Raw genomic sequence first — 26564 nt, forward strand, 5'->3', positions numbered from 1 at the left:
TGCCAGTTGGGGAATAAAGCATTGAAAATAAAACTAACAAATATGTTAAGGAGAAAGGAATAAAAGAAAGGAAAGAAAGAATAGATATACAAAGTTAAATAGAGGTAGATAAAAAAGATTTATATACATTAAAGATTAACTGCAAGGGGAAAGGAACAGTAGGATAAGCTAGCAAAGAATACATGTAGAAAATAATAATAGGTTTAGAAAATTAAAAATGAAAATAAAAAGAGAACAACAATAACAACAACAAATGGAAAACTCCACAGAACTGCAGAAGCCCAACATAGAGGCAGAGATTTGTAACAACAGTAAAAAATGTGATATAATAGTCCAATTACTAATAGTAGTAGATAATTTTAATTTTCAAAATACATCAACCTGGGGCATGATTAAGATCAGATTCCACCTCTCAGATTTGGATTTTCATACAATAATTTAATAAGGAGGGACAATATAGCTTTTGTATATGAAATATATGTACACATACACATATATTCACAGTGACTTGTTTGGAAATGGGGTAAAGTAGATTGAAATAGAAGAGGCCAAGATATACTTCTGATGTAGAAACCACAGGATTACATGAATAGAGTGAAAAGATGGAAAGATGGGTGCAAGGAAATAGGGAGAAAAGAGTACCAAATAGTGAGGCATGAATTTATATCCTGCCAATGTATCAAGGCAGCTACATTTTGAATAACAGAAATTTAGTTTTCCTGTCAGTTCTATTGTTTCACATTGAACAATTAACATGAACATTTTACAATTAAAAAGTGTATATAATTTTAAGCATAAGAACACAATAAGGGAATTGCTGAATTTTTTATGCTGCTACTTCTTATAGAGATAAGATTTTTTTTTTTCCTATTTCTCTGTAAATGTATCTTGAGATATTATTCTCATGCTCATGCTCCTACTAAGTTGCTTCAGTCTTGTCCAACTCTTTGTGACTCTAGGGACTGTAACCCGCCAGGCTTCTCTATCCATGGGATTCTCCAGGCAAGAATGCTGAGGTGGGCTGCATGCTCTCCTCCAGGGAATCTTCTAGATGCAAGGACCATACTCTTGTCTCTTAAGTCTCCTGCATTGGCAGGTGGGTTCTTTACTACTAGCGCCATCTAGGAAGCCCCATACAAACTTCTGTTGTCTGAGGGAGTGCAGTGTGATAAGTATTTGACTTGAGGATAAGGTGCATATTATTGTTACTATTAGATTTTCTATAAAGAAAATGCAAATTTGGAAAATATAATTTAAATATCCAGGTGATATTGACCTAAATAATTTCCTTACCTCCTGAGTATTTCTTAAGTGTAGAAAATTAAGCTTGAAGTATCTTTATTACAAATTCATTTAAAAATGTTTGACATGTTCAGAAGCTACTTTTTCTTCTTATATATCCTATGTTGCACAGATAAAAGGAAGAAATAAAACTAACTTCCTTTATGTTGAGATACTAAATGGCTTCTCTCCTGAGAATATACATGTATCAACCAGTGGAGTATAAAAGCATTTTTGTTTTAACTAATCAATGCCCGTAAGAAAAAAAAAAATACATTTTTTTGTGATTTTAAGTAGAATATCTCATGAGCTTATATAAAATAATTATGAAAAGACATATGTATATATATTTTATCAAGTGGAACATATGACTGTTTTTAGACTTTCTATTAAGAAAGGGAAAAAACTTGGTCAATTCAATATAAACATCCAGGCTTTATTAGGCTAGGCAAATTCTTTACCTCTCTAACAGTATGTGTTTGAAAATCTTTCTAATTTGGTTTTAAATATGATTCTTGTAAAAAAATAGGTATATATCATATACTCAATCCATATTATAGAATTTCAATTATTTATCTAGCTATTATCATTGTGCATTTTAATTATTCCCAGTCTCTTAGTATTATAAATGATACTTCAGTAAATATCTATATACCTCAAACAAAGTTATCTGGAAATATATGTGAATATTATTGTAGGATAATTTTTAATATAGGATTACTATCAAACATATATATTTTATTATTTGATAGTTTCCAAATAATAAATGTCAAAAAATGATTTCCAAATTATTTCCAATAGAATTTGCAGCATTTACATTCACAGAAATGTTTGTGAGAGTGCCGGTTTCTTTACAATTTCTCCAACATAAATTACCCAACTTTGTCTGTGGCAATCTGACCCCTGAAAAAACATATCTTCTGATATTATTATGTATTTTTCCTGATTTTCTCATACATACACATATATATTCATCCACTATATCTATCTATATATACATAATAATATAACATATATATCGTACGTGTTCTTGTGTCTATATGTATACATTGCACACACAGGCATACCTGAGCTAAGGTAAATTTTAACGCACAATCTCCAAATCCATACCATTTCTCTCCTTTACTGTGCCCGTCTTTGCAAGAAATATTCCCCTGGTATCTCTAATTTTCTTGAAGAGATCTCTAGCATTTCCCACTCTATTGTTTTCCTTTATTTCTTTGCATTGATCACTGAGGAAGGCTGTCTTATCTCTCCTTGCCATTATTTGCAACTCTTCATTCAAATGGGCATATCTTTCCTTTTCTCCATTGTCTTTCACTTCTCTCCTTTTCACATCTATTTGTAAGGCCTACTCAGATAACTATTTTGCCTTTTTGCATTTATTTTTCTTGGGGATGGTCTTGATCACTGCCTCCTGTACAATGTCATGAACCTCCATCCATAGTTCTTCAGGCACTATCAGATCTAACCCCCTGAATCTATTTCTCACTTACACAGAATAATCATAAGGGATTTGATTTAGGTCATACCTGAATAACATGAGCATAATAAGGACAGAAATGGTATGGACCTAACAGGAGCAGAAGATATTAAGAGGTGGCAAGAATACACAGAAGAACTATACAAAAAAGGTCTTCACAACCCAGATAATCATGATGGTGTGATCACTCACATACAGCCAGACATCCTGGATTGTGAAGTCAAGTGGGCCTTAGGAAGCATCACTATGAACAAGGTTAGTGGAGGTGATGGAATTCCAGCTGAGCTATTTCAAGTCCTAAAAGATGATGCTATGAAAGTGCTTCAGTCAATATGCCAGCAAATTTGGAAAGCCCAGCAGTGGCCACAGGACTCGAAAATGTCAGTTATCATTACAATCTCAAAGAAAGACAATGCCAAAGAATCCTCTAGCTATCACACAATTGCACTCATCTCAGATGCTAGCAAAATGATGGTCAAGATTCTCCAAGCCAGACTTCTACAGTACATGAGCCATGAATTTACAGATGTTCAATCTGGATTTAGAACAGGCAGATGAACCAGAGATCAAATCGCCAACATCCGTTGGATCATCAAAAAAGCAAGACAGCTCCAGAAGATCATCTACTTCTGCTTTATTGACTATGTCAAAGCCTTTGATGTGTGGATCACAATAAACTATGGAAAATTCTTCAAGAGATGGGAATACCAGATCACCTGACCTGCCTTCTTAGAAATCTGCATTCAGGTCAGGAAGCAAGAGTTAGAACTGGACATGAAGCAACAGATTGATTACAAATCAGGAAAGAATTATGTCAAAGCTGTATGTTGACACCCTGCTTATTTAACATATATGGAGAAAACATCATGAGAGATGCTGGACTGGATGAAGCACGAGCTAGAATCAAGACTGCTGCGAGAAATATCAATAACCTGAGATATGCAGATGACACCAACCTTATGGTAGAAAGCAAAGAAGAACTAAAGAGCCTCTTGATGAAAGTGAAAGAGTTAAAGTGAGAAAGTTGGTTTAAAACTCAACATTCAGAAAACGAAGATGATGGCATCCGATCCCATCATTTCATGGCAAATAGATGGTGAAACAGTGGAAACAGTGACAGTATTTTTGGGGGCTCCAAAATCACTGCAGATGGTGACTGCAACCATGAAATTAAAAGATGCTTGCTTCTTGGAAGAAAAGTTTTGACCAATCTAACAGCATATTAAAAGGCAGAGACACTGCTTTGCCAGCAAAGCTCCATCTAGTCAAGGCTTTGGTTTTCCCAGTAGTCATGTATGGATGTGAGAGTTGGACTATAAAGAAAGCTCAGCACTGAAGAATTGATACTTTTAAATTGTGATGTTGGTGAAGACTCTGTAGATTCCCTTGGACTTCAAGGAGATCCAACCAGTCCATCCTAAAGGAGATCGGTCCTAGGTGTTTTTTGGAAGGACTGATGCTGAAGCTGAAACTCCAATACTTTGGCCACTTGATTGGAAGGGCTGACTCATTTGAAAAAACCCTGATGCTGGGAAAGAGTGAAGGTCAGAGGAGAAGGTGATGACAGAGAATGAGAGGGTTGGATGGCATCACCCACTCAATGGACATGAGTTTGAATAAACTCTGGAAGTTGGTGATGGACAAGGAGGCCTGTCATGCTGCAGTCCATGGGGTCACAGAGTCGGACACAACTGAGTGACTGAACTGAACTGCTGAATCTTACTCATTTCTGATCTTTTCTCTAAAGAACTTTGGCTACTTACCAATAATGTGTGTAACCTAAAACTCATTAGACACATCATTTCTCTCCAATTTCTCTTTTCTACAACTTAACACTAATTTTCATCCCACCACCTTTATATCTGATTATCTTTTAATCTTCGTGTACCCACTATTATGAACTATTAGTAAAATATACTTTTGACATGCTGACAGATTAATGGGTTTGGACAGAGGGATGATATTTGTTTCTTCTTCAGCTATTCATTTCACTCTACCCTTCCTTATCATTATTAAAATTGCAGCTCCAAAATCATCTATAATATCTGATTTCATCTTTGCCCATGGGCATCACACTAATAAGTTTTTAATCCTAAGATTTCTACTTCCTTTCATCCACAAAAGATGCCTGATTCTGATTTATTCACCCAGGTCTGAAACTGAAAAGTAGAAACAAAAAAAGTTCTTAGTCATTAATTTACATAAAAGTTAGATCTCTTTAATGATATTTTTTCTAAGAGAAACATCTTGCTGAATCATGTAAAATAGAAGACTTTTCATAGTTTTGAAAGTTACACTGCATCCTTTATGAGTAGCAATTAAAAATTTGAACCTTTGAACTTCAGCAATAATTCTAAAGGCAAAAAATGTTATTTTATGATTATTGTTTAATTGGACAAGAATGCTAATTAAGCAGAAAAAACTATAGTTTGTGCATGCTTTGTTCTTTGTTTTTATTTTCTGAAAATTCCTCTTAAAGGAATCTTTATCACTTTTCATTGCTTTTGCCATTTCAGGAGAAATAGTGTTATATGGCTTATGTTCACATCCTTTTAGAGATTTTTCTATGAAAACTCATCAAAAATAGACATTATGATAGGTTATTGTGCTCATATCAATGTACTTATACATCACATATATTGACTTATTTCATTACTCATAAAGTATAATCTCTATGAAAAAATAAAGTTATTTAAATTGTTTTCCTCTTAAACATAAAGAATAATAATTGTATTGAGTTACCTTTGATAAATAGGACAGAATTTTACAATTATAACACTATCTTTTATAAAGAATGTTCTAAAACCAGCTAACGGTATTCTTATTTTAGCTGTCCTGCAATTATTGAGCAGCTTGCTAGGTGTATTTAAACAGAATAAAACTGAAGTAATTAAAGCATTCAAAAGCACTTAGTCTATCACTCATTATTCCCCTCAAATCCATGCTACATACTTCTACCAGGTGAATATACCTATCCTCTTCATGCACCTTCTTTTTAAACATATCAGTACATCACTAGTACTATTAAAAAACAAAATAAAAAACACAAAAAATTGTTAGCTAGGTTTTCAGTATCATGTGATTTGATTAGTGAGGTATACTTTCAATGTATCACCTGAAACTCCACATGTAGATTTTCTTTTTTTTTCCCTAGCGCTTGTCCCCTGTGTCCCCATTCGGCTCCAGCCATACACTGCTGGTCAACGGTCTGACCTTCCTGAGCTGAGCCACAGGGGTGCCGGGGGGGGGGGGGGTGCTACCCTGCTAGAGGGCGGGAACTGCAAGTCAGGAGCTACCTTTTCGGGTCCTTGAGGCCTGCTCAGAAGCCAACCCCGTCTCCTCCTGCCCCCAACCCATCCCAGCATCAGGGTCTTATAATGAGTCAACTTGTCGCATGAGGTGGCCAAAGTACTGGAATTTCAGCTTCAGCATCAGTCCTTCCAGTGAACACCCATTTAGGAAAGGCCACATTGACCTCGATGAATCTGTAGCATAAATAAAGGGCTTACATGACTCTTGTATATTCAGTTAATTTTCTAAGTCAAATCATTCATCTTGGTACTTACACCAGTTGAGAACATCAAACACTTCTTTAATCATATAAATTTATAGCATAAATAGTAAAAGCTTAAAATAATTACATCAAAACAAACTTAGAGATGTTTAAAAATACTTTCTTAGCTGTATTTCTTCCCCTATTTAAACAATTAATTGACTTATTATATTTGAGATGATATTTCTGAAAATATCCCAAACTACAAATTTTACTTATACTTTTTTAGGACAAATAAGAAGAGCACAAAGTGAAATTAAGCAGAACAGTATATTATTTGTTTATCTATATTTACCTAAACTAGTACAATATTTTAATGCTTTTAATAGCAGTAATATCTATCACACCCAAAATAATGATCTTTACCAGCATTTTCTTTTTTTTTTTTTTTTCATTTATTTTTATTAGTTGGAGGCTAATTACTTCACAACATTTCAGTGGGTTTTGTCATACATTGACATGAATCAGCCATGGAGTTACATGTATTCCCCATCCCGATCCCCTCTCCCACCTCCCTCTCCACCTGATTCTTCTGGGTCTTTTCATTAACAGTAAACTTACAGATTTAGTCTTTAACAAAATATTCTATTTTTTTTAAATTATGATAAATGACATATTTTTAGTTCAGTTTCTTGAGTACCTTATTTGAAAATTCCTGCAAAGACAATACAAATTAGTATGTGTTTAGTTTCTGTATATGCACTCATATAGTATACAACTCCAGGAAAATCATGTTTGTACAGAAGACTTCCATGAATAAAAGGCAGGCAACTCTTATCAGTTCAGTTCAGTTCAGTCGCTCAGTCTCAATTGTTGCACCACAGCACTGAAAATTGTGCTCCCCATACACTTCCTTTCATTGAAACTATAGCCATTAGTTTGGCAAGACAGCTCTCTTCTTTGTTGAATGTGTGTTTCCCCCTTTAGTTTTGTTTAATATGTCTGATTCCATCCTCAATCCCATAAGCAGCTGTTATCTAAAATTCAGAACAAACACTAAACTGATCAATGTTTCACATATACCATGTTTACATCAGATCTTCCCATGCATTAATTGTCTACTGTTACATACAAATTACCACAAACTTGATGGCTTAAGACAATCCACAATGATTAGCTCACAGTTCCCCTGGGTCAGGAGTCCCACTACCAGTTAGCTGGGTCCTCTGCTAAGTGTCTTACAAGGCTGCAATCAATTGCCTGCCAACCTGCATTTTTATCTCTAGGACTGATTAGGAAAGACTCCTAGACTCATTTAGTTTATTGGCAGAATTCTTTTCCTTTTGGTCGTATAACTGAAGTATGTTGTATGGAGACCACTTTCAGGCACAAGATTTCTGGCTTATGTTCCTCTTCATAGGCGGTTTACAATGTTAATAGTTGCTTCTTAAATCTCAGATGGAAAATTCTCTCTCCACCATGCTAAAAGTGAGTCTTATATAATTTAACTGAACCAAGGAGATAATTTTGCATTATCTTTTCAATATTCTATGAGCTAAAAGCAAAGTCACAGACTTCATCTGATCTCTATGGGATGAGGTGGGGGATCATACAAGTGCATGGTTTATTGTGGGACACCTTAGGGTGTGACTCACGCATCCTGTTAAAGACTATAAATTCACATAAACCTTTCTCCCTGCATCCCTCCCTTCCTTCTAAACTTTCTTCCTTTTTTTCCCTTCATTTTTCATCTCTTCATTTTTTTTCTCATGCTATCATATTTTCTATATCTTATAAAATACACTTTCCAGAATCAGCACTCAATAAACCACTTAGGCAGTGAATTTTAAAAGTAAATGCTCTTTAGTAGTCCTATTTTGTTGTTGTTGTTAAAATTGTCATCTGTTGACTATAACAGAATGAAATAAATTTTACTTTAAGCAGAATCTCACAAGTCTACCATTCATATGATACAGAGGTGACAGAACTAGGAATGTATCATAAGTCTCTCTCATCCCAAACTAGGACTTTCATTATAATGTCTCAAGAAAAGGCATTGCAATTTTTACAGTTTCAACTGTAACCTCTCTTCACTGGCATAATACCTTTATTTTTGTTAATGGACATATGTTAAGAGAAAAATAATCTGTTTATTATTTTATTTGTGTTTCTCGGGATGTTTAACTTGCATCAAACAATAGTATTTGTCATCTGTTTCCTATGCCTGAGAATGACATTACACAGAACTCTCCTTCAAGTTTCCTTTGAAAATCATGCACAGACTTGCCTGCGCTTTACTCAGTTTCAGACTTATTTGGTTATCTTCTTAAGTCAAACATTCCACAGATAAAATAATGCTTGGGCTTTTTCCATTTCTTGGTGTTCAATCTTGTCAAGCTAAATTTTTTTTTTCTTATTATTTTTCTAAGATTATGGTAAATGTATTTATGTCTAGGACTAGTATTTAGATGCTAATTCAGAAAGCACAGATTGAAAGCAAATCTCTTAAAACTGGAAACTAAGATTTAAAACTCCTTTAATGTAGAATCACTACTAATGCACTTTGAATTATATACTGAACAAAAATATGAAATATGTTGCTTGGTCAATAGCAAAATCATTGTGAGGAAACTAAATTGATTTATTTCTTCAGTAGAAGCAGAGTATCTCACATGCAATAAACATACAATAAGTTCTTATTGAGTAAATACATGTATAAACACTAAAAAGAATATTCAGTCATAATGGACATGGGTATTGAAATCTACTTCCTTTTTAATATTTAATTTATTCATATTTTATTAAGCCAACTAGTATGAATAGATTATTATAACATATATCTTATACTTGTTATTGGTTATATTGAATATTGGCTTTTTGTAATAGGATATAATCTTTACATGTAAATTGAATAGGCTAGCTATGTTTATCAGTTGTTTGTATCCTTGATGAGTAGTATTATCCAAAAAGAAAACCCAGGGTCATTTCTTCCATCATTTAGAGTTTTATGATTCAAACTGCCATTTGAAAAGGAAAAACCCCTATGGACATGTTAAGTTCTTAATGGTTGTTATCGTTGTTCAGTCTCTCTGTCATGGCTGATTCTTTGCCACCCATTGGACTGCAGCATGCCAGGTTTCTCTGTCTTCACCATTTCCTGGAGCTTGCTCAAACTCATGTCTATTCAGTGGGTAATGCCATCCAACCATCTTGTCCTCTGTTGACCCCTTCTCCTGCTGCTTTCAATCTTTCCCAGCATCAGGGTCATTTCAGATGAGTCAGCTGTTCAAATCAGGTGGCCAAAGTATTGGAGCTTCAGCGTCAACATCAGGCCTTCAAATGATTATTCAGGGTTGATTTCCTTTAGCATTGACTGGCTTGATCTCTTTGCTGCTCAAGGGACTCTCAAGAGTCTTAAACAGCACTGCAGTTAGAAACCATCAACTCTTCAGTGATCAGCCATCTTAATGGTCCAAGTTTCTCATCCATACGTGACTACTGGAAAAAACCATAGCTTTGACTATATGGACCTTTGTCGGTAAAGTAATGTCTCTGCCTTTTAATATGCTGTCTAGGTTTTCACATCTTTTCACCCAAGGAGCAAGCATCTTTTAATTTCATGGCTACAGTCACCATTTACAGTGATTTTGGAGCTCAAGAAAATAGTCTGTCATTGTTTCCCCATCTATTGGCCATGAAGTGATGGGACTGGATGTAATAATCTTAGTTTTTTGAATGTTGAGTTTTAAGCCAGCTTTTTCACTCTCCTCTTTCACTTTCATCAAGAGGCCCTTTAGTTCCCCTTTGCTTTCTACCATAAGGGTGGTGTCATCTGCATTCAATTCAGCTCTGTCGTTCAGTTGTGTCTGACTCCTTGTGATCCCATGGACTGCAGCAAGCCAGTCTTCCCTGTCCACCACCAACTCTCGGAGTTTACTCAAACTCATGGGCATTGCATTGGTGATGCCATCCAACCATCTCATCCTCTGTCATCCCCTTCTCCTCCTGCCTTCAATCTTTCCCAGCATCAGGGTCTTTTCCAATGAGTCAGTTCTTCGCATCAAGTGGTCAAAATATTGGAGTTTCAGCTTCAGCATCAGTCCTTCCAATGAATATTCAGAACTGATTTCCTTTAGGATGGACTGGTTGGAACTCCTTGAAGTCCAAGGGACTCTCAAGAGTCATCTCCAACACCACAGTTCATTCAAAAGTACCAATTCTTTGGCACTCTCCTCTTTTTCACTTTCTCTTTTTTCCACTTTCTCTTTCACTTTCCTCTTTACTCTTTCTTTTTCACTCTCCTTTTTCACTTTCATCATGAGACTCTTTAGTTCTTCTTTGGTTTCCATCATAAGGGTGGTGTAATCTGCATATCTGAGATTATTGATATTTCTATCAACAATCTTCATTGCTGAGATGGGATGCTTCCTAAGGCCCAGCTTGTGCTTCATCCAACCTAGCATTTCACATGATGTATTCTGCATATATGTTAAATAAGCAGGGTGACAATATATAACATTGACTTACTCCTTTCCCAATTTGGAACCAATCCATTGTCCATGCCCAGTTCTAACTGTTACATCTTGACCAGCAACCAGATTTTTCAGGCAGGAGTCAGGTCAGATGGTCTGGTATTCCCATGATTTCAGAATTTTCCAGTATGTTATGATTCACACATCAAAGGCTTTGGTGTAGTCAATGAAGCAGAAGTAGATGTTTTTTTCTGGAATTTCTTGCTTTTTTCTAGGATACAACGGATGTTGGCAATTTGATGTTTGGTTCCTCTGCCTTTTCTAAATCCAGCTTGAACATCTGGAAGTTCATGGTTCACATACTGTTGAAGCCTCACTTGGAGAATTTTGAGCATTACTTTGCTAGTGTGTGAAATGACTGCAATTGCACGGTAGTTTGAATATTCTTTGGTGTTGCCTTTCTTTGGGATTGGAATGAAAACTGACCTTTTCCAGTCCTGTGGCCACTGCTGAGTTTTTCAAATTTGCTGACATATTGAGTGCAGCACTTTCACCGCATCATCTTTTAGGATTTGAAATGGCTCAACTGGAATTCCATCACCTGCACTAGCTTTGTATGTAGGGATGCTTCCTAAGGCCAACTTGACTTCATACTCTAGAATGTTTGGCTCTAGGTGAGTGATCACACCATTGTGGTTATCTGGGTCATGAAGAGCTTATTTGTATAGCTCTTCTGTGTATTCTTGCCATCTCTTCTTGATATCTTCTGCATCTGTTAGGTCCATACCATTTCTGTCCTTTCAGTTCAGTTCAGTTCTGTCACTCAGTCATGTCTGACTCTTTGTGACCCCATGAACCACAGCACGCCAGGCCTCTCTGTCCATCACCAGCTCCCAGAATCCACTCAAACCCATGTCCATTAAATCGGTGATGCCATCCAACCATGTCATCCTCTGTCATCCCCTTCTCAATCTTTCCCAGCATCAGGTTCTTTTCAAATGAGTCAGCTCTTTGCATCAGGTGGCCGAAATATTGGAGTTTCAGCTTCAGCATCAGTCCTTCCAATGAACACCCAGGACTGATCTCCTTTAAGATGGACTACTTGGATCTCCTTACAGTCCAAGGGACTCTCAAGAGTCTTCTCCAACAGCACAGCTCAAAAGCATAAATTCTTTGATGCTCAGCTTTCTTTATAGTCCAACTCTCACATCCATACATGACCACTGGAAAAATGATAGCCTTGACTAGACAAACCTTTGTTGGCAAAGTAATGTCTCTGTTTTTTAATATCCTATCTAGGTTGGTCATAACTTTCCTTCCAAGAAGTAAGCGTCTTTTAATTTCATGGCTGCAATCACCACCTGCAGTGATTTTGGAGCCCAGAAAAATAAAATCAGCAAATGTTTCCCTTGTTTCCCCATCTATTTTCCATGAAGTGATGGGACCATATGCCATGATCTTAGTTTTCTGAATGTTGAGCTTTAAGCCAACTTTTTCACTCTCCTCTTTCATTTTCATCAAGAGGCTTTTTAGTCCTTCTTCACTTTCTGCCATAAGGGTGATGTCATCTGCATATATGAGGCTATTGATATTTCTCCCAGAAATCTTAATTCCAGCTTCTGCTTCCTCCAACCCAGCGTTTCTCATGATGTACTCTGCATATAAGTTACATAAGCAGGGTGACAATATACAGCCTTGATGTACTCCTTTTCCTATTTGTAACCAATCTGTTTTTCCATGTCCAGTTCTAACTGTTGCATCCTGACCTGTATACATGTTTCTCAAGAGGCAGGTCAGGTGGTCTGTCCTTTATTGTGCCCATATTTGCATGTAATATTCCCTTGGTATCTCTAATTTTCCTGAAGAGATCTTGAGTCTTTCCCATTCTACTGTTGTCCTCTATTTCTTTGCATTGTTCACTGAGGAAGCTTTCTTATCGCTCCTTGGAATCCTGCATTCAGATGGGTATATTTTTCCTTTCTTCCTATGCCTTTCACTTTTCATCTTTTCTCTGCTATTTGTAAGGCCTCCTCAGACAATCATTTTGCCTTTTTGAATTTCTTTTCTGGGGCGAAAGTTTCTATCACCACCTACTGTACAATTTGTGAATATTTGTCCATAGTCCTTCAGGCACTCTGTCTATCAGATGGATTCCCTAGATCTATCTATCACTTCCACTGTGTCATTGTAAGAGATTTGATTTAGGTCATTATTCCATGGCATTTTCCCAACCAAGTGAACAACTCAGGTCTCCCAAATTTCAGGCCCATTCTTTACCAGCTGAGCTATGAGTGAAGCCCTGTTTATTGTTAAGATCCATCAAAGTTTGTAGAAGAATATCTAAACTTAGACTTTTCTTGTTTGCATCATGTGGTTTTAGGAAATGTATTTTGAGTGAAACTATTCTCATTTAATATTCACAACTGTTGAGTTATATTTCAAGTGTTAAAACTCTAATGCAGCACATGTCCTGTGCACAGTTACACTGTTAGTGAAATAAGTTCTTATGGATTTCTTCTCTTCCTCACTTTTTAAACTATTTTTTATCAACTTTGATTTCATTATATTGAGAGTATATGTATACATATTGAATTGTGTAAGACGAGAGGAAGAGAGGAAGGGAGGGAGGGAGGGAGTACATATATATATATATATATGAAATAAATGCACATATATGTATATTATGAATGCACACAGAAGGAGTACACACAAATATACATTTAAAAGTGAAAACAGGAAGACAGCATTTATATATATTTATAAAGTAGAGAAAAGAACCCTAATGCAATGCAGGAGACAAAGGAGACCCAGATTCGATCCCTGGGTTGGGAAGATCCCCTGGAGTAGGACATGGGGACCCACTCCAGTATTTTTGCCTTGAAAATCCCACAGACAGAGGAGCCTGATGGGCTACAGTCCATGGGGTCTCACAGAGTCAGACTGAAGTGTCAGCATGTGTGTACATGCTCACGTGTGCACGCACACACACAATATTATGAAGGCACATATGTGTAGATATATATACACATATATATTTATATATTATGAACACACAGAGAGTGACCACAAACAAATATACATTTTAAAGTGAAAGGTAAACTCAGACACTGTGGCACGTCAGACTGTAAGCTCCATCAAAGATTAGGTAAGTCTGGTTAGTTTGGGCCTAGTTGGAGAGGTACCTTAGCTCTCACGGTGCCTCACAGTGAATGTTAGCTCCCACAGTGCCTGATGAAAACACAGGTAACTTTACTGTCAGGGGCAATCTGGCCATTTCTGTCCTTGCAACAGAATTAAGCTAATGAATAAAAAGACATATATAGGATTAATATTTATCTATATGTAGTATAAATATAAATATAGCATAATGTTAAATAAAATAAATATTTACTTACATAGTTTTTATGAATAAAGTAATATGAATATAAAATTTTCAATACATTTTATTCTTCAAAAATAAAATATATTTTCTACTTCGCATATATACTTTTATAAGGATAGTATATTTTATAAATGTGATATGCATGTGTGCATGCTTAGTTGCTCTTTGGGGTCACAAAGAGTCAGACACAATTGAGCAACTAAGCATGGACACATGCATGCCACATTTATAAAATATACTATCCTTATAAAAGTATATATAGTCTGCACCAGACTCCTCTGTCCATTGGATTCTCCAGGCAAAGATGCAAGAGTAGTTAGCCATTCCCTTCCTCAGGGGTCTTCCCAACCCAGAGATCGAACCCAGGTCTCTTGCACTGCAGGCAGGTTCTTTACTGTCTGAACCACCAGGGTAGTCCTAAACATAGATATATTAATATATATTTAATAAAATATATAAAAATTATTGTAAGGGATAAATAGAAAAAGAGAATAGATCATAAAGCCTCTGAAATATTATTTTTTGAAAGTGCATATTACAAAGGAAAAAGATAAAGATTGATTCATCAGGTCATGCTTATGAGTGATAACTGTTTTCTCTAGCGATGAAAACCTTCTTGTTTATTCCCACAGCAGTGAAGTAGAAGAAAGATTTTCAACCAATCAGTTAAGGGAATTCATATATGGTATAGTGAGATGTGGTGACTTTGGAAAGGCTTGTATTTTAAATTTCATAGTTAAGGCTGCTTTGAAAGAGAGTTTGTATATTCTAGGAAGTAAACGGTATAAATTTCGTATAAGCAGTATAGAAGTGACAAGTTTTGTTATTACAACTGTATCTAGATGTTGTCAGTGATAGCAAAGTACCAAAGTTTGACTGAACAGACTGTTGAAGGGAAAAATGCTCATGTTCCACTCTCAGCTCCCTGGGAGATTTCAGCTCGCTTCCTGACACAATGCTGATGTGGGATTTCTCATCATGGTGTTGGTATCCACACTTTGATACATCAAAGAAATTAGTGGCTTTTCATGTAGTAGTCAGGGCAGAGCCTTAAATAAAAGAGTAAGCATTTAAAAAAATGTACCAGAGGGAAAACTGCTGTTATCCTTGGCTGTTTTTGCCATGTGTCACCACAACCAACCCAGGCTCCAGAAGGCAGGGATCATCAGGTAAAGAGTAAAGCATTGTGTACTGACGGATTTTGCATTTATACTTTCAAGTAAAAGACCTTTTATGTAGTTTCCCTCCAAGAGATGAACAGTAATCTACCCTCCAGATACTAGATACCATCAAGGGTGCTTTCAGCAAGGATGACTTAAATAGTTGTGCTTTGCTTGTCAAGTGTTTCTGCAGGTGTGTTCAGTTCAGTTCAGTTTAGTCGCTCAGTCATCTCCGACTCTTTGCGACCCCATGAACCGCAACACTCCAGACCTGTCTGTCTATCACCAACTCCTAGAGTCTACCAAACTCGTGTCCATCAAGTTGGTGCTGCCATCCAGCCATCTCACCCTCTGTCGTCCCCTTCTCCTCCTGCCCCCAATCCCTCCCAGCATCAGGGTCTTTTCCAATGAGTCAGCTCTTCGAATGAGGTGGCCAAAGTATTGGAGTTTCAGCTTCAGCATCAGTCCTTCCAATGAACACCCAGGACTGATCTCCTTTAGGATAGACTGGCTGGATCTCCTTGCAGTCCAAGGGACTCTCAAGAGTCTTCTCCAACACCACGACTCAAAAGCATCAATTCTTCGGTGCTCAGCTTTCTTTATAGTCCAACTCTCACATCCATACATGACCACTGGAAAAATGATAGCCTTGACTAGACAAAACTTTGTTGGCAAAGTAATGTCTCTGCCTTGTAATAGACTGTCTAGGTTGGTCATAACTTTCCTTCCAAGGAGTAAGCATCTTTTAATTTCATGGCTCCCGTCACCATCTGCAGTGATTTTGGAGCCCCCCAAAATAAAGTCTGACACTGTTTCCACTGTTTCCCCATCTATTTCCCATGAAGTGATGGGACGAGATGCCATGACCTTAGTTTTCTGAACGTTGAGCTTTAAGCCAACATTTTCACTCTCCTCTTTTAATTTCATCAAGAGGCTCTTTAGTTCTTCTTCACTTTCTGCCATAAGGGGGAGTGTCATCTGCATATCTGAGGTTATTGATTTTTCTCCCAGCAATCTTGATTCCAGCTTGCACTTCCTCCAGCCCAGCGTCTCATGATGTATTCTGCATATAACTTAAATAAGCAGGTGTGTTACCAGAATGAAATTGTTTGTTTCTTATAACCTTACTCCACTTTCTGAACGTAAGATTCATAGAAGCAGGGATATGCATTTTTTAATTGATAAGTTCCATCTGTCTATAAGAATGGGTGGGACCTCATAGACCCTCCATAAATGCTTGTTGAATAATTGAATTTCTGAGACTATTCAATGCCAGAGAAATGGATATGAATTTTATTCTGGCAGCTTTATCATACAAATGATGTGAAACTCAAAATCAATATATTGTGTCTTTAGAAATAATAGTAAAATATTCCAAAGACTACAGAAAATATATAGTAAATATCATGAAAATGAAACCACTTATGTGTAAGATTATAACATAATTGGAAAACCTGCTTCCCCACCTCCCCAATATTATTGACAGTAAAATACTACAGATAACCCTTGAACAACATGGGTTTGCTCAGCACAGGTTCACTTTTATGTGTTTTTTTTTCCCCAATAAAATTAGCACCTATAATTTTATTTTACAGATCTTCAAGTGTGGGAAAAAATATGTGTTTGCTTAGAGAATCACAATGTGTGTGTGTGTGCTAAGTTGCTTTACTCGTGTCTGACTCTTTGTGATCCTGTGGACTGTAGCCCACTAGGCTCTTCTGTCCATGGGATTCTCTAGGCAAGAATACTAGGGTGCTTTGCCATGCCCTCCTCAAGGGTATCTTCCCAATCCAGGGATTGAACCCACGTCTTTTATATTTCCTGCATTGGCAGGCAGGTTCTTTACCACCAGCACCATCGGGGAAGCCCAAGAATCACAATACATGGACTGAGAGCATCCTAGAGTCTTGATTCTATCCAAACTGTTTTAACTTCCTGCTTTTGGATAAGTCATTTGATGCAGATATATTTGGATTTTTGGTTGGAGGAAGGGGGATGATTGATGTCCTTAACCCCTGAGTTGTTCAGGGATCAAATGTGTTTTCAAATCACTATTGCAAAATCATGTCTTATTAACTATAACAGTGTTGAATATGGTATAGTCAATCATCTCCAAACAAGCAAGTACAATGACATTATTTATAGGTCACCTACATTTCTTTTTAGAATCGAGCATGATCTAGGTTGATAGAGCATAGCATTACAAACCACGGAGATCTGGAGGGAAATTTTGTGTTCAAGGAACAAGGCAGTGTTTAATATGGAATTGATAATAAAAGTACAATACCATGTTAGAGTGTTGTTTGAAGGCACCTGTAAGTACTTTGTCTGCAATTCTAGAGAGTGTAAAACTAGTAAGGAAAATGGATATTGCTTTTTTTTTAGTTTTTTTTCTAATATCCTTTAAGTGTTTTCCCTTATTTTTAAAATTTAAACACTATTTTCTGTTTCTTAATGTTGTAACATTTCTTTAGAAAAAGAAAGAGGGATTGAAGCCATTATTTGCACAAATCTTATGTATACTTCAGGTTTGGGAAGAAGTATACAGTATTTCTCCTTAGTATACAGGAAAGAAATGCAGCAAGCTCTTCTGGGCCTCCATGTAGTTTGAAACCAGAACCATGTGCTCTCTTGAAAATTGCTTTGTCCTTTTTTGTAATGGAATGAGCAGAAATTTCAAACTTACAAACTTCACCACCACTTCAGCCACTCATGGATTTGTAACCTTGAGCCTGTGAGCATATCCTTTCCTCCACAGAGTAGAGACAATAATACCTACCTTAGAGCTTTCACTCAAGATGAGTTGAGAAAAATGTATGTTTAACCACTTTGAAGACTTCATAGATGATGAATGAAAAACACTTACTTTAAGCTTTGTGGAGTGCTCTCTTTGAGGTATTCTTCTAAGCATGTATTTATAGCCATTTACCTAATCCTCCAAATAAATTTATGAGGCAAGCGCTATTGTATCTCCATGTTAATAATGAGGTAAGTGAGACAGAGATGCTATTTCATTTGCTCAGCCATAACAGGGAAGTTGAAGAACCTGAATTTAAAAAGAAGTCCCACTCTAATCAACTGCTCTTAAAATGACTTTTATTTGTCAATTTTATTTTTCCTTTCCTAAAATAAACATGTATTTTTATAGTTGCTTGATATTTAAGGATGGGCTCTATCTTTGCCTAGAAGTTTTAAAAGTAGAAGCTGAGTTCTTTACCAGTTAGAGGGGGAAAATATGTGAGGGTTAGATAAAAAGGACACTCTTTTTATTAAGATGAAGAAACACAAGAAGAAAGATTCCATGTTAGAAGGTCTATGATCTAGTTCTGTGACTTGAAATTTGTGGACCACGGATTCCATGATTATGAGCTTCCCTGGTGGCTCAAATGGTAAAGCATCTGTCCACAATACGGGAGACTGGGTTTGGTCCCTGAGTTGGGAAGATCCCCTGGAGAAGGAAATCGCAGCCCACTCCAGTACTCTTGCCTGGAGAATCCCATGGATGGAGGAGCCTGGTAGGCTACAGTCCATGGGTTTGTAAAGAGTCGGACATGACTGAATGACTTCACTTTTACTTTCATTCCATGAATAAAAATTGTTTGAGCTTGTAATTTTAATATGATTTTAAATAAATTGCATAGTTTGCTTGCTATTGTGCAAATAAACCTCATAAAATGCACAAAAATAAAGCAGAAATACAAATTTAGCAAAATACATGCAAAAGTAAAATTCAAATTATTTCCTTTGTGCATTCTGACCTTACCCATGAGTAGTTTAGTAGAGAGAATCCCTGGCAGGAGTTGTAAACTAAAGGAGCTTAGGAGACAGTATGACCTGCCAGAAGCTTTTAATCTATAAAAAGTTTTGGGCAACCATCTGAACACTCAGCAATCTCACGTGGAAATTTGAAATTTACCATGGAAACAGAAATTTATCATGTTCTGGAAAATCAGAAGACTCAGTAACGCTGGTTTACATTCCCACATGTTTCTCCAGACAAACCCTGCACTTTACAATTTATCGCAACCTTCATGGTCTCTCTTGCCCCTTTAGGCTAATTCACTTTTTCTTTTCTGATGGAGATAGAAAACTGGCCCATCTGCTCACAGGCCACTAACACCTCATTCAATTTCTTTATTTACTGGCAGATTGCAAAGAAAAACAAAAGAATTGAAATTAACGCAAATGTTTCCAAAGACAGATGTGGTAAAAACTGATGGCTTATTCTTAGTCTTATATGACATGGTTAAGTCAATCTCCTGTCACTCTACTAAAAATGAATTTCTGTTTTGATGATGAGTTTTTCTACGTAATTCCATAAGACAAATGGCTATTGAAATTTTACGTAGGACACCAACAGCTTAACATCTTAAGTTATTGCAAAAACTTACATTTTATAATTGAACTGTTCTATATTGAAGATAAATTCAGTGACTTAAACTGATTGGCATTTGATTCACTCACAGGGTCTCAATTTTAAAGATGTTCTAATGTCATCAGTATGTTAACATCTCAACTTACTTGCTTACAAAGTAAATAAAAGAATGGATGTCTTTTCTTAGAGATCGCTCATCTGCAAACTCATGTAGATGAGTTCTAGTACATTAAACAATTATGCTACATTGATAATGGATAGTGTGGCACAGGTAATTAACTATGAAGTCATGAAGGCTTTTCTGTGCTGTGACAGGTGTGTTTACCTATAACAGATTAATGAACTTGTCAAACATTTCTTTTTCCCTCTTTCTATTTCAGATCAGCCTTGAGTGGAATTTGACAGAAGATGTTCCAACAGTTTTCTCTCTGGAAATGGTTCGCTTCAGGGATTATCCTCTGTTGTCTCTTCACAGTCTGCTCGGGCCAATATGATGACGGTAAGTGTGCTTTTACTCTGACCTTTAGCGTTAGCCAGGATTTTTATGGAAAATGCTGTACATCATAGAAATGAATAATGCTAATTTGCCGTTCATTTTTAAAAGTTGGTGACTCCTTGCCACAATTTACTTTAATTAAAATAATCTTACAACAGTAACATCTGATGCACTTTGTTTCTTAGTAAAGATTGCAATATGGTAGAAAATCCAGTGTTCAGCTTCTATTTGAACACTTACATGTTCTCACTAAAATAATGCTTAACTGTTACAAACAACATGAAATTATATTTGCTAACCATGAGACAAACACAAACAGTAGCCTTGGATAAAATTAGGAATATGAAAAATACCAAAATTCCCTATGAGAAGAGATCTCTGAAGGGGTCAAAGGTGGATGTCATAAGTGATTTTAGTGTTAGCACTTAAATTGGGGGGTTTCATGCCCTCACTATTTTATTTGAAAAGAGCAAAAAAGTGTAAAAGACTTGGCATTAGACTTTGAGTCATTCCTTAACAGTAACTCAGTCACTTAGTAAAGATACATTAGTCATCAGGCTCTATGGAACCATTTAACATATTATATCTGCAATGGCCCAAATGTGCCAGTCTTAGATATTTCAATATTGAAGGCATCTGTCTCTGTGTACTACATAATGGGAAAGTGGATCTCTCTAACAGAAGAAAAATGGATAAATTTTCCCACCCTAGAAGTTCACGATTCAAGAAAACTCTTTTGTTCTATTATTATCAATATGCTTATTCCTTTTACTAGTCATTTGTTGTTGTCATATTACCTATTTCCTCTTAGAGACATCAAAGATTGTGAATTTTGTATGTATTTTTGTTAGATTTGCTTGGCTAAATTAAATAATCTGATGATAGATGAAAGAATTTGACTTTATCCCCCATACAGTGTTCAAATGGTATACATATTAAAACATTCTCAGTCCTCCATAGTTAGAAAATCATGCTTCTTTAGGGATTTGCAGAATAATTCACAATATCAACTATTTTTGTGAAGTCAACAGTCTAATCCCTTGGAAAGTTCAGCTAATTAGTACAGTGTTTACTCCAAGTACATCTGAATTTAATGTCCCTGTCATTGCCATTTATAAGGATTGTGAGTCTCCAGTCTAACAACAAAGTAAAAAGTGTAGTAAGAAACAAATAATGTCATTGCTACTTTAAAGCAAAAATAAAAATCAATGGAACTTAAAAATGCATGACTTTAAAGTAAAATAATACATTTTAATTTATGCCCCAAGAATAGATGACAAATCGGTGTGTTAATATTTCTTCATTCCATAAGGCATTCTATTTTTATTCATATTTAGTGTTTGCACTGAGATGGAAGGACTGTCATTGCTCATATTAGACTTTCACAAACTGTGTACTTTTTAGCAATGTAATTTAGGTTATCGGAGGAAATCATCCCTGGTTTAACCTGTAATGCTATAAATTAGCTTCTTTAATAAGTTCATTTCAGCTCTTGGTCTTTCTAAATGTGCTTGTATTGACAGCCTCTGAAACAAGATCATCAGGTCACCGCTGACTGTGAAGTAACTTTCTGAAGCAGAGTATAACTTCACCCCTGCCAAGTTACATTTCACAGTAAGGCTGCCCCCTCACTGCACTCATGGGAAACCTTCCAGCCACAGTTAGAAAGCCTTTTTAGTTCTTTCCTCCTGGAGTTAAGTTGCTCAACACCTAGGCAGACTGAAAGAATCAGTTCAGTTCAGTTCAGTAACTCAGTCGTGTCCAACTTTTGCAACCCCATGAACCACAGCACGCCAGGCCTCCCTGTCCATCACCAACTCCTGGAGTCCACCCAAAGCCATGTCCATTGAGTCAGTGATGCCATCCAACCATCTCATTCTCTGTCATCCCCTTCTCTTCCTGCCCTCAATCTTTCCCAGGATCAGGGTCTTTTCAAATGAGTCAGCTCTTCGCATCAGGTGGCCAAAGTATTGGAGTTTCAGCTTCAACATCAGTCCTTCCAACGAACTGTGGCAAAGAAACAAAAATTTTGCATAGTTTTTTTATAGAGGTTTCTCAACTTGATGCTTTTCAGCATTCCTTCCATACTTGCATCCTCTGATACCCCCCCAGAAGTAATAACACATTCCTGTAGGTCGCCTACTTCTCTCTGGTCTCCCGCAGTAAGGGACTCTGACATCATTTATATTTTATTGTTCATGAAAATGGTTTTCACAGCTACTATTTTTTAAAATTCCTATTAAAGTCTGTGCCCATATTATGCAAGAATGAAATCAGAAGTAAACAAAGCATGTCTAACGCACAAAATAACACAACTGAAATATGTGATATGGATTTCTTGAGCCATTTTTTCTTATCCAAATGCTTGAGGATGCAGGTGTTAGACTGAAGGAAGATGAAGTGATAATACTAATCATGACAGAAATGTGTGAAAAAAAGTTTAAGAGGTTTACTGGTTGGATTTACTGTTTGGAGTAGCCTATCTGATAGTTGATATCTGACTTCTATACATAGTTAGGATCTAAGATGGAGAAATATGAAGGTGGAAAAATTTTAAATACCCTAAGGCTATTAGTATAGCAGTTTATATTTTTCTTATGTTAAAGAATAGAATTCTTCTGAACTTTCAAATTAAAGGTTTCCTGTGTTTATTCTGTGTATTTCCTTAATTAGCCATATGGAAGTTAGAAGGGAAAAAATGCTATTTATTCAAGAAATATTTTACCATGAAATGGAATATTCTAGTATTATCCACATATGTGAATCAGCTTCTAAGAAAAGTTTACTGCATAATAGTTATTTTCAAAATTTTTTTACTTAAGACATTGGGCTAACTTTTGAGTCTTTCAATATTTCTCAAATTGTTGGGATAAGCTTTAGATGCAATAATAAAATTTACAGATGACCTATTTGTAATGAACATTTCATTTGTTTGATAACTGCAGATTTAAGAAAGAATAAATACATAATTGAGATTGATAGTATCAAATTAAATTTTAAAAGTCAGAATTTAGCTACCCAGTAGAATATTGGAAAACATAATTGATTTACAGTTTTAGTAGCTACTCTAGCCCAATATGAAAGTATTGGGATTGTTATTTTAGCATGCAGTTTAATTCATTATCAGTCCTGACAGCTTGCTTGAAATGGGAACATGTGCTATGATCCCAAATCGAGTGTGGGGAGCCTGCACAGGAGATGCCATTAGAAGCAAAGGAGGCAGGGCTATCTGTAAATTATGTATTATGTGGGATAAAAGATATTAAGACCGTAGTCCTTATTCTACCATATTATTCACAGTGAGGTAAAAAAAGCAAGTTGTCCATGGGGTTTGTGTTTTTCATTTTGTTTTGATTTTGAATGAATTAGTGAATTATGAAAGGGAGGGAAAGAAGGAAAGGAAGAAAGGAAAATGGTATATAAGGGGTAAGTTTTATTTTCATTTTTTATTACTTTCTTTGCTTTTTCAGATTGTCCATATTGACTAGATAATACTACCATGATCAGATAGGAAAAATATTTCTTTAAAAAGAACCATATATCATAACATTATAACTAACTTTGAATCAAAGTGTTAGAGTATTAGAGGAGCTTTAAAAGGATATATGTGCCAATGAGTATGTGAGTGTGTGTGAGAGAGAGAGTTCCTAAGTGTGTGCAGACCACGAAAGTCAACATAAGTTTTTGCTTTTTTTTTAAGGAAAGGGTTCTCCCTGACTGCTCAGGTATTCAGCCTGGAAACCAAAATTCTTCCATCCTGCCCTTGAACTATTATGTAACTTAGCATATATCTATGATGTGAATGAAACCCTTATATGCTGCACAACCAGAGCAACTGTCTGAAGAGATGCAGTTTACAATCTCAAAAAGTCACATATTAATATTTCCTAAGGCTGTTTCCTTATTAAAAATAGCTCTCTGAAATGCATTTTTATGCAGTTTAATACACTATCTGACATATCATCAGTGTTCACTAAAATACTTTTATCTTTATTTCTATTGTTACTTCTAATTATATATAAATAATTGTTTCTCTTTATGTTTATATACATACATATATATATATATATATATATATATATTTTAAATGAGTACTTTGTGCTCCTGTGCACAGTTTATATATACTTTCCTTATATCTCTTCATATTTACTGAACACCTTGACGACTTCCTTGGTGGCTCAGATGGTAAAGAATCTGCCTGCAATGCAGGAGACCTGAGTTCAATCCCTGGGTTGGGAAGATCCCCTGGAGAAGGGAATGGCAACTCACTCCAGTATTCTTGCCTGGACAATTCCATGGACAAAGGAGCCTGGCAGGCTATAGCCCATGGGGTTGTAAAGAGTTGGACGTGACTGAGCAACTAACACTTTCACTTCTTTGAAGACTTAACTTTGTTAAATTGCATTTTCTTTTATTGTTATTATTTTGGCCATGTTGGGTCTTCCTTGTGGTGTGAGCACTCTTCGTTGCGGCTCCCGGACTTACTCTGCTTGCAGAGCACTGATTACGGAGCGTGCAGGCTCAGTATTTGCAGCACAAGGGGTTAGGTGCCCCATGGTATGTGAGATTTTAGTTTTCTAACCAGGGATAGAACCCACTTTACCTGCATTGAAAGGTGGATCCTTAACCACTAGACCAACTGGGAAGTCCCCATTTTATTTTTCAAAGTATTAATGACTCTATTTTTTCCTTGGAGGGCTTACTAATTCAAATGAACCCTGCAATGAAAATTGAGGAACATTTCCAGGTGTATTGTTTTGCTTGTGAGGTAATCCATTAATCCATGGAATGTCAGTGATGAGATAGATATGTCATCATTAAAGGTATAGCCATGTTTTAATGTCTGAGACTAAAATCTTCTAAGATTTGACATTTAAGCCCAGAAACTTCATTTTTATCAAGTATGTCTAGAGGTCAAAAAGTAGAGTGACAATGATTTATACTAATAAACTTAAAAGAGGATGGCATACAAATTACAATGCTAATAATAGCATTATAAGGAAAACAAAACCACCCAAAGAGCTGAAACACTTATGTTTCTTAGAATGATGTTTGCCCTCTTTAGATACCTTAAGAAGAAATGACTACATAAACTTAAGTCTTCTGCAAGAAGAATTAACAAATCTTAATTGTTCGTGTTTCCATACTATTACAGACTATCACATAGGGCACTGTTATAGCAATATCCTTGCCTCATGGACTGTACTGGTCTATTTGTGGGATACACATGGTCCCCCTAGTATTATTCTGGAAATGTTTGTAAGATTTCTTTATTTTTCAGCTTGCTATTTCCAAGTTTAGTTCAGGTCATCTTCCTCTTGTTAACATTATATTTCTCTGAACACCAGTTCAGTTCAGTCGCTCAGTTATATCTGACTCTGCAACCCCATGGACTGTAGCACTCCATGCTTCCCTGTCCATCACCATCTCCCAGAGCCTACTCAAACTCATGTCTATCACATCAGTGATGCAATCCAACCATGTCATCCTCTGTTGTCCTCTTCTCTCGCCTTCAATCTTTCCCAGCATCAGAGTCTTTTCCAAAGAGTTGGCTCTTCGCATCAGGTGGCCAAAGTATTGGAGTTTTCGGCTTCCAATAAAATCATGACTGATTTTATTTCTCTGAACATAATACAATGCAATAGTTTCTTTTGAGTCTGTTTCAATTATAACTAAAGATGATTATTGGAGACTATACCTAAGTAATTTTCTTTTTTTTTTTTTTTTTAAATTTTTATTAGTTGGAGGCTAATTACTTTACATTACAGTAGTTTTTGTTATACATTGATATGAATTAGCCATGGATTTACATGTACTCCCCATCCCAGTCCCCCCTCCCACCTCCCTCTCGGCTGTGGTATATATACACCATGGAATATTACTCAGCCATTAAAAAGAATTCATTTGAATCAGTTCTAATGAGATGGATGAAACTGGAGCCCATTATACAGAGTGAAGTAAGCCAGAAAGATAAAGACCATTACCTAAGTAATTTTCAACGAACTTGATTGTCTCTGAAACATCTTTCATTTAAATATGATTTCTTAAAGCAGCACACATTGAAAAAAATTGAACAATATACATGCACTCATACATAATAGATAACACATTTTGAAACCACACATAGCATATCTTTTATGCAAATTTTAATCTTAGTATAATATAGGCATATTTTCTTATCTACCCCTTTCACTTCTTCCATCTTAAAGAGTGTATTTTTATTCAGAGATATTAAATTCAAGCTTTCAGAATAACTTTGTTGTTTTTTCTATAGGCTGAGTTTTTAAATTCTGAGTGTCATTTTTTTCTTGAAGCTTTATAAACTTTTGGATATATATGTATATGCCATCTAGATTCTGTTATTATAGGATATTTAGAATAATATGCCAAGAAACAGCACTTCCAGTGCTTTGCTGTTGTTC

At 36.0% G+C, this 26564-nt stretch overlaps 1 protein-coding gene across 7 annotated transcripts in view; it reads left to right on the top strand.

Moving 5' to 3' along the window:
- PCDH15 (protocadherin related 15) overlaps nt 1-26564 on the top strand; it is a 1725758-nt gene that overhangs the window by 898311 nt on the left and 800883 nt on the right. For all 7 annotated transcript variants that reach the window (XM_070470562.1, XM_070470566.1, XM_070470561.1 and 4 more), the window contains one exon: nt 20027-20145. In XM_070470562.1, the coding sequence (XP_070326663.1) occupies nt 20055-20145 (91 nt within the window). In that variant the 5' untranslated portion in view covers nt 20027-20054. The remainder of the gene's footprint in view (nt 1-20026; nt 20146-26564) is intronic.

The sequence above is a fragment of the Odocoileus virginianus genome, chromosome 7, assembly GCF_023699985.2.
Source record: "Odocoileus virginianus isolate 20LAN1187 ecotype Illinois chromosome 7, Ovbor_1.2, whole genome shotgun sequence".
NCBI lineage: Eukaryota > Metazoa > Chordata > Mammalia > Artiodactyla > Cervidae > Odocoileus > Odocoileus virginianus.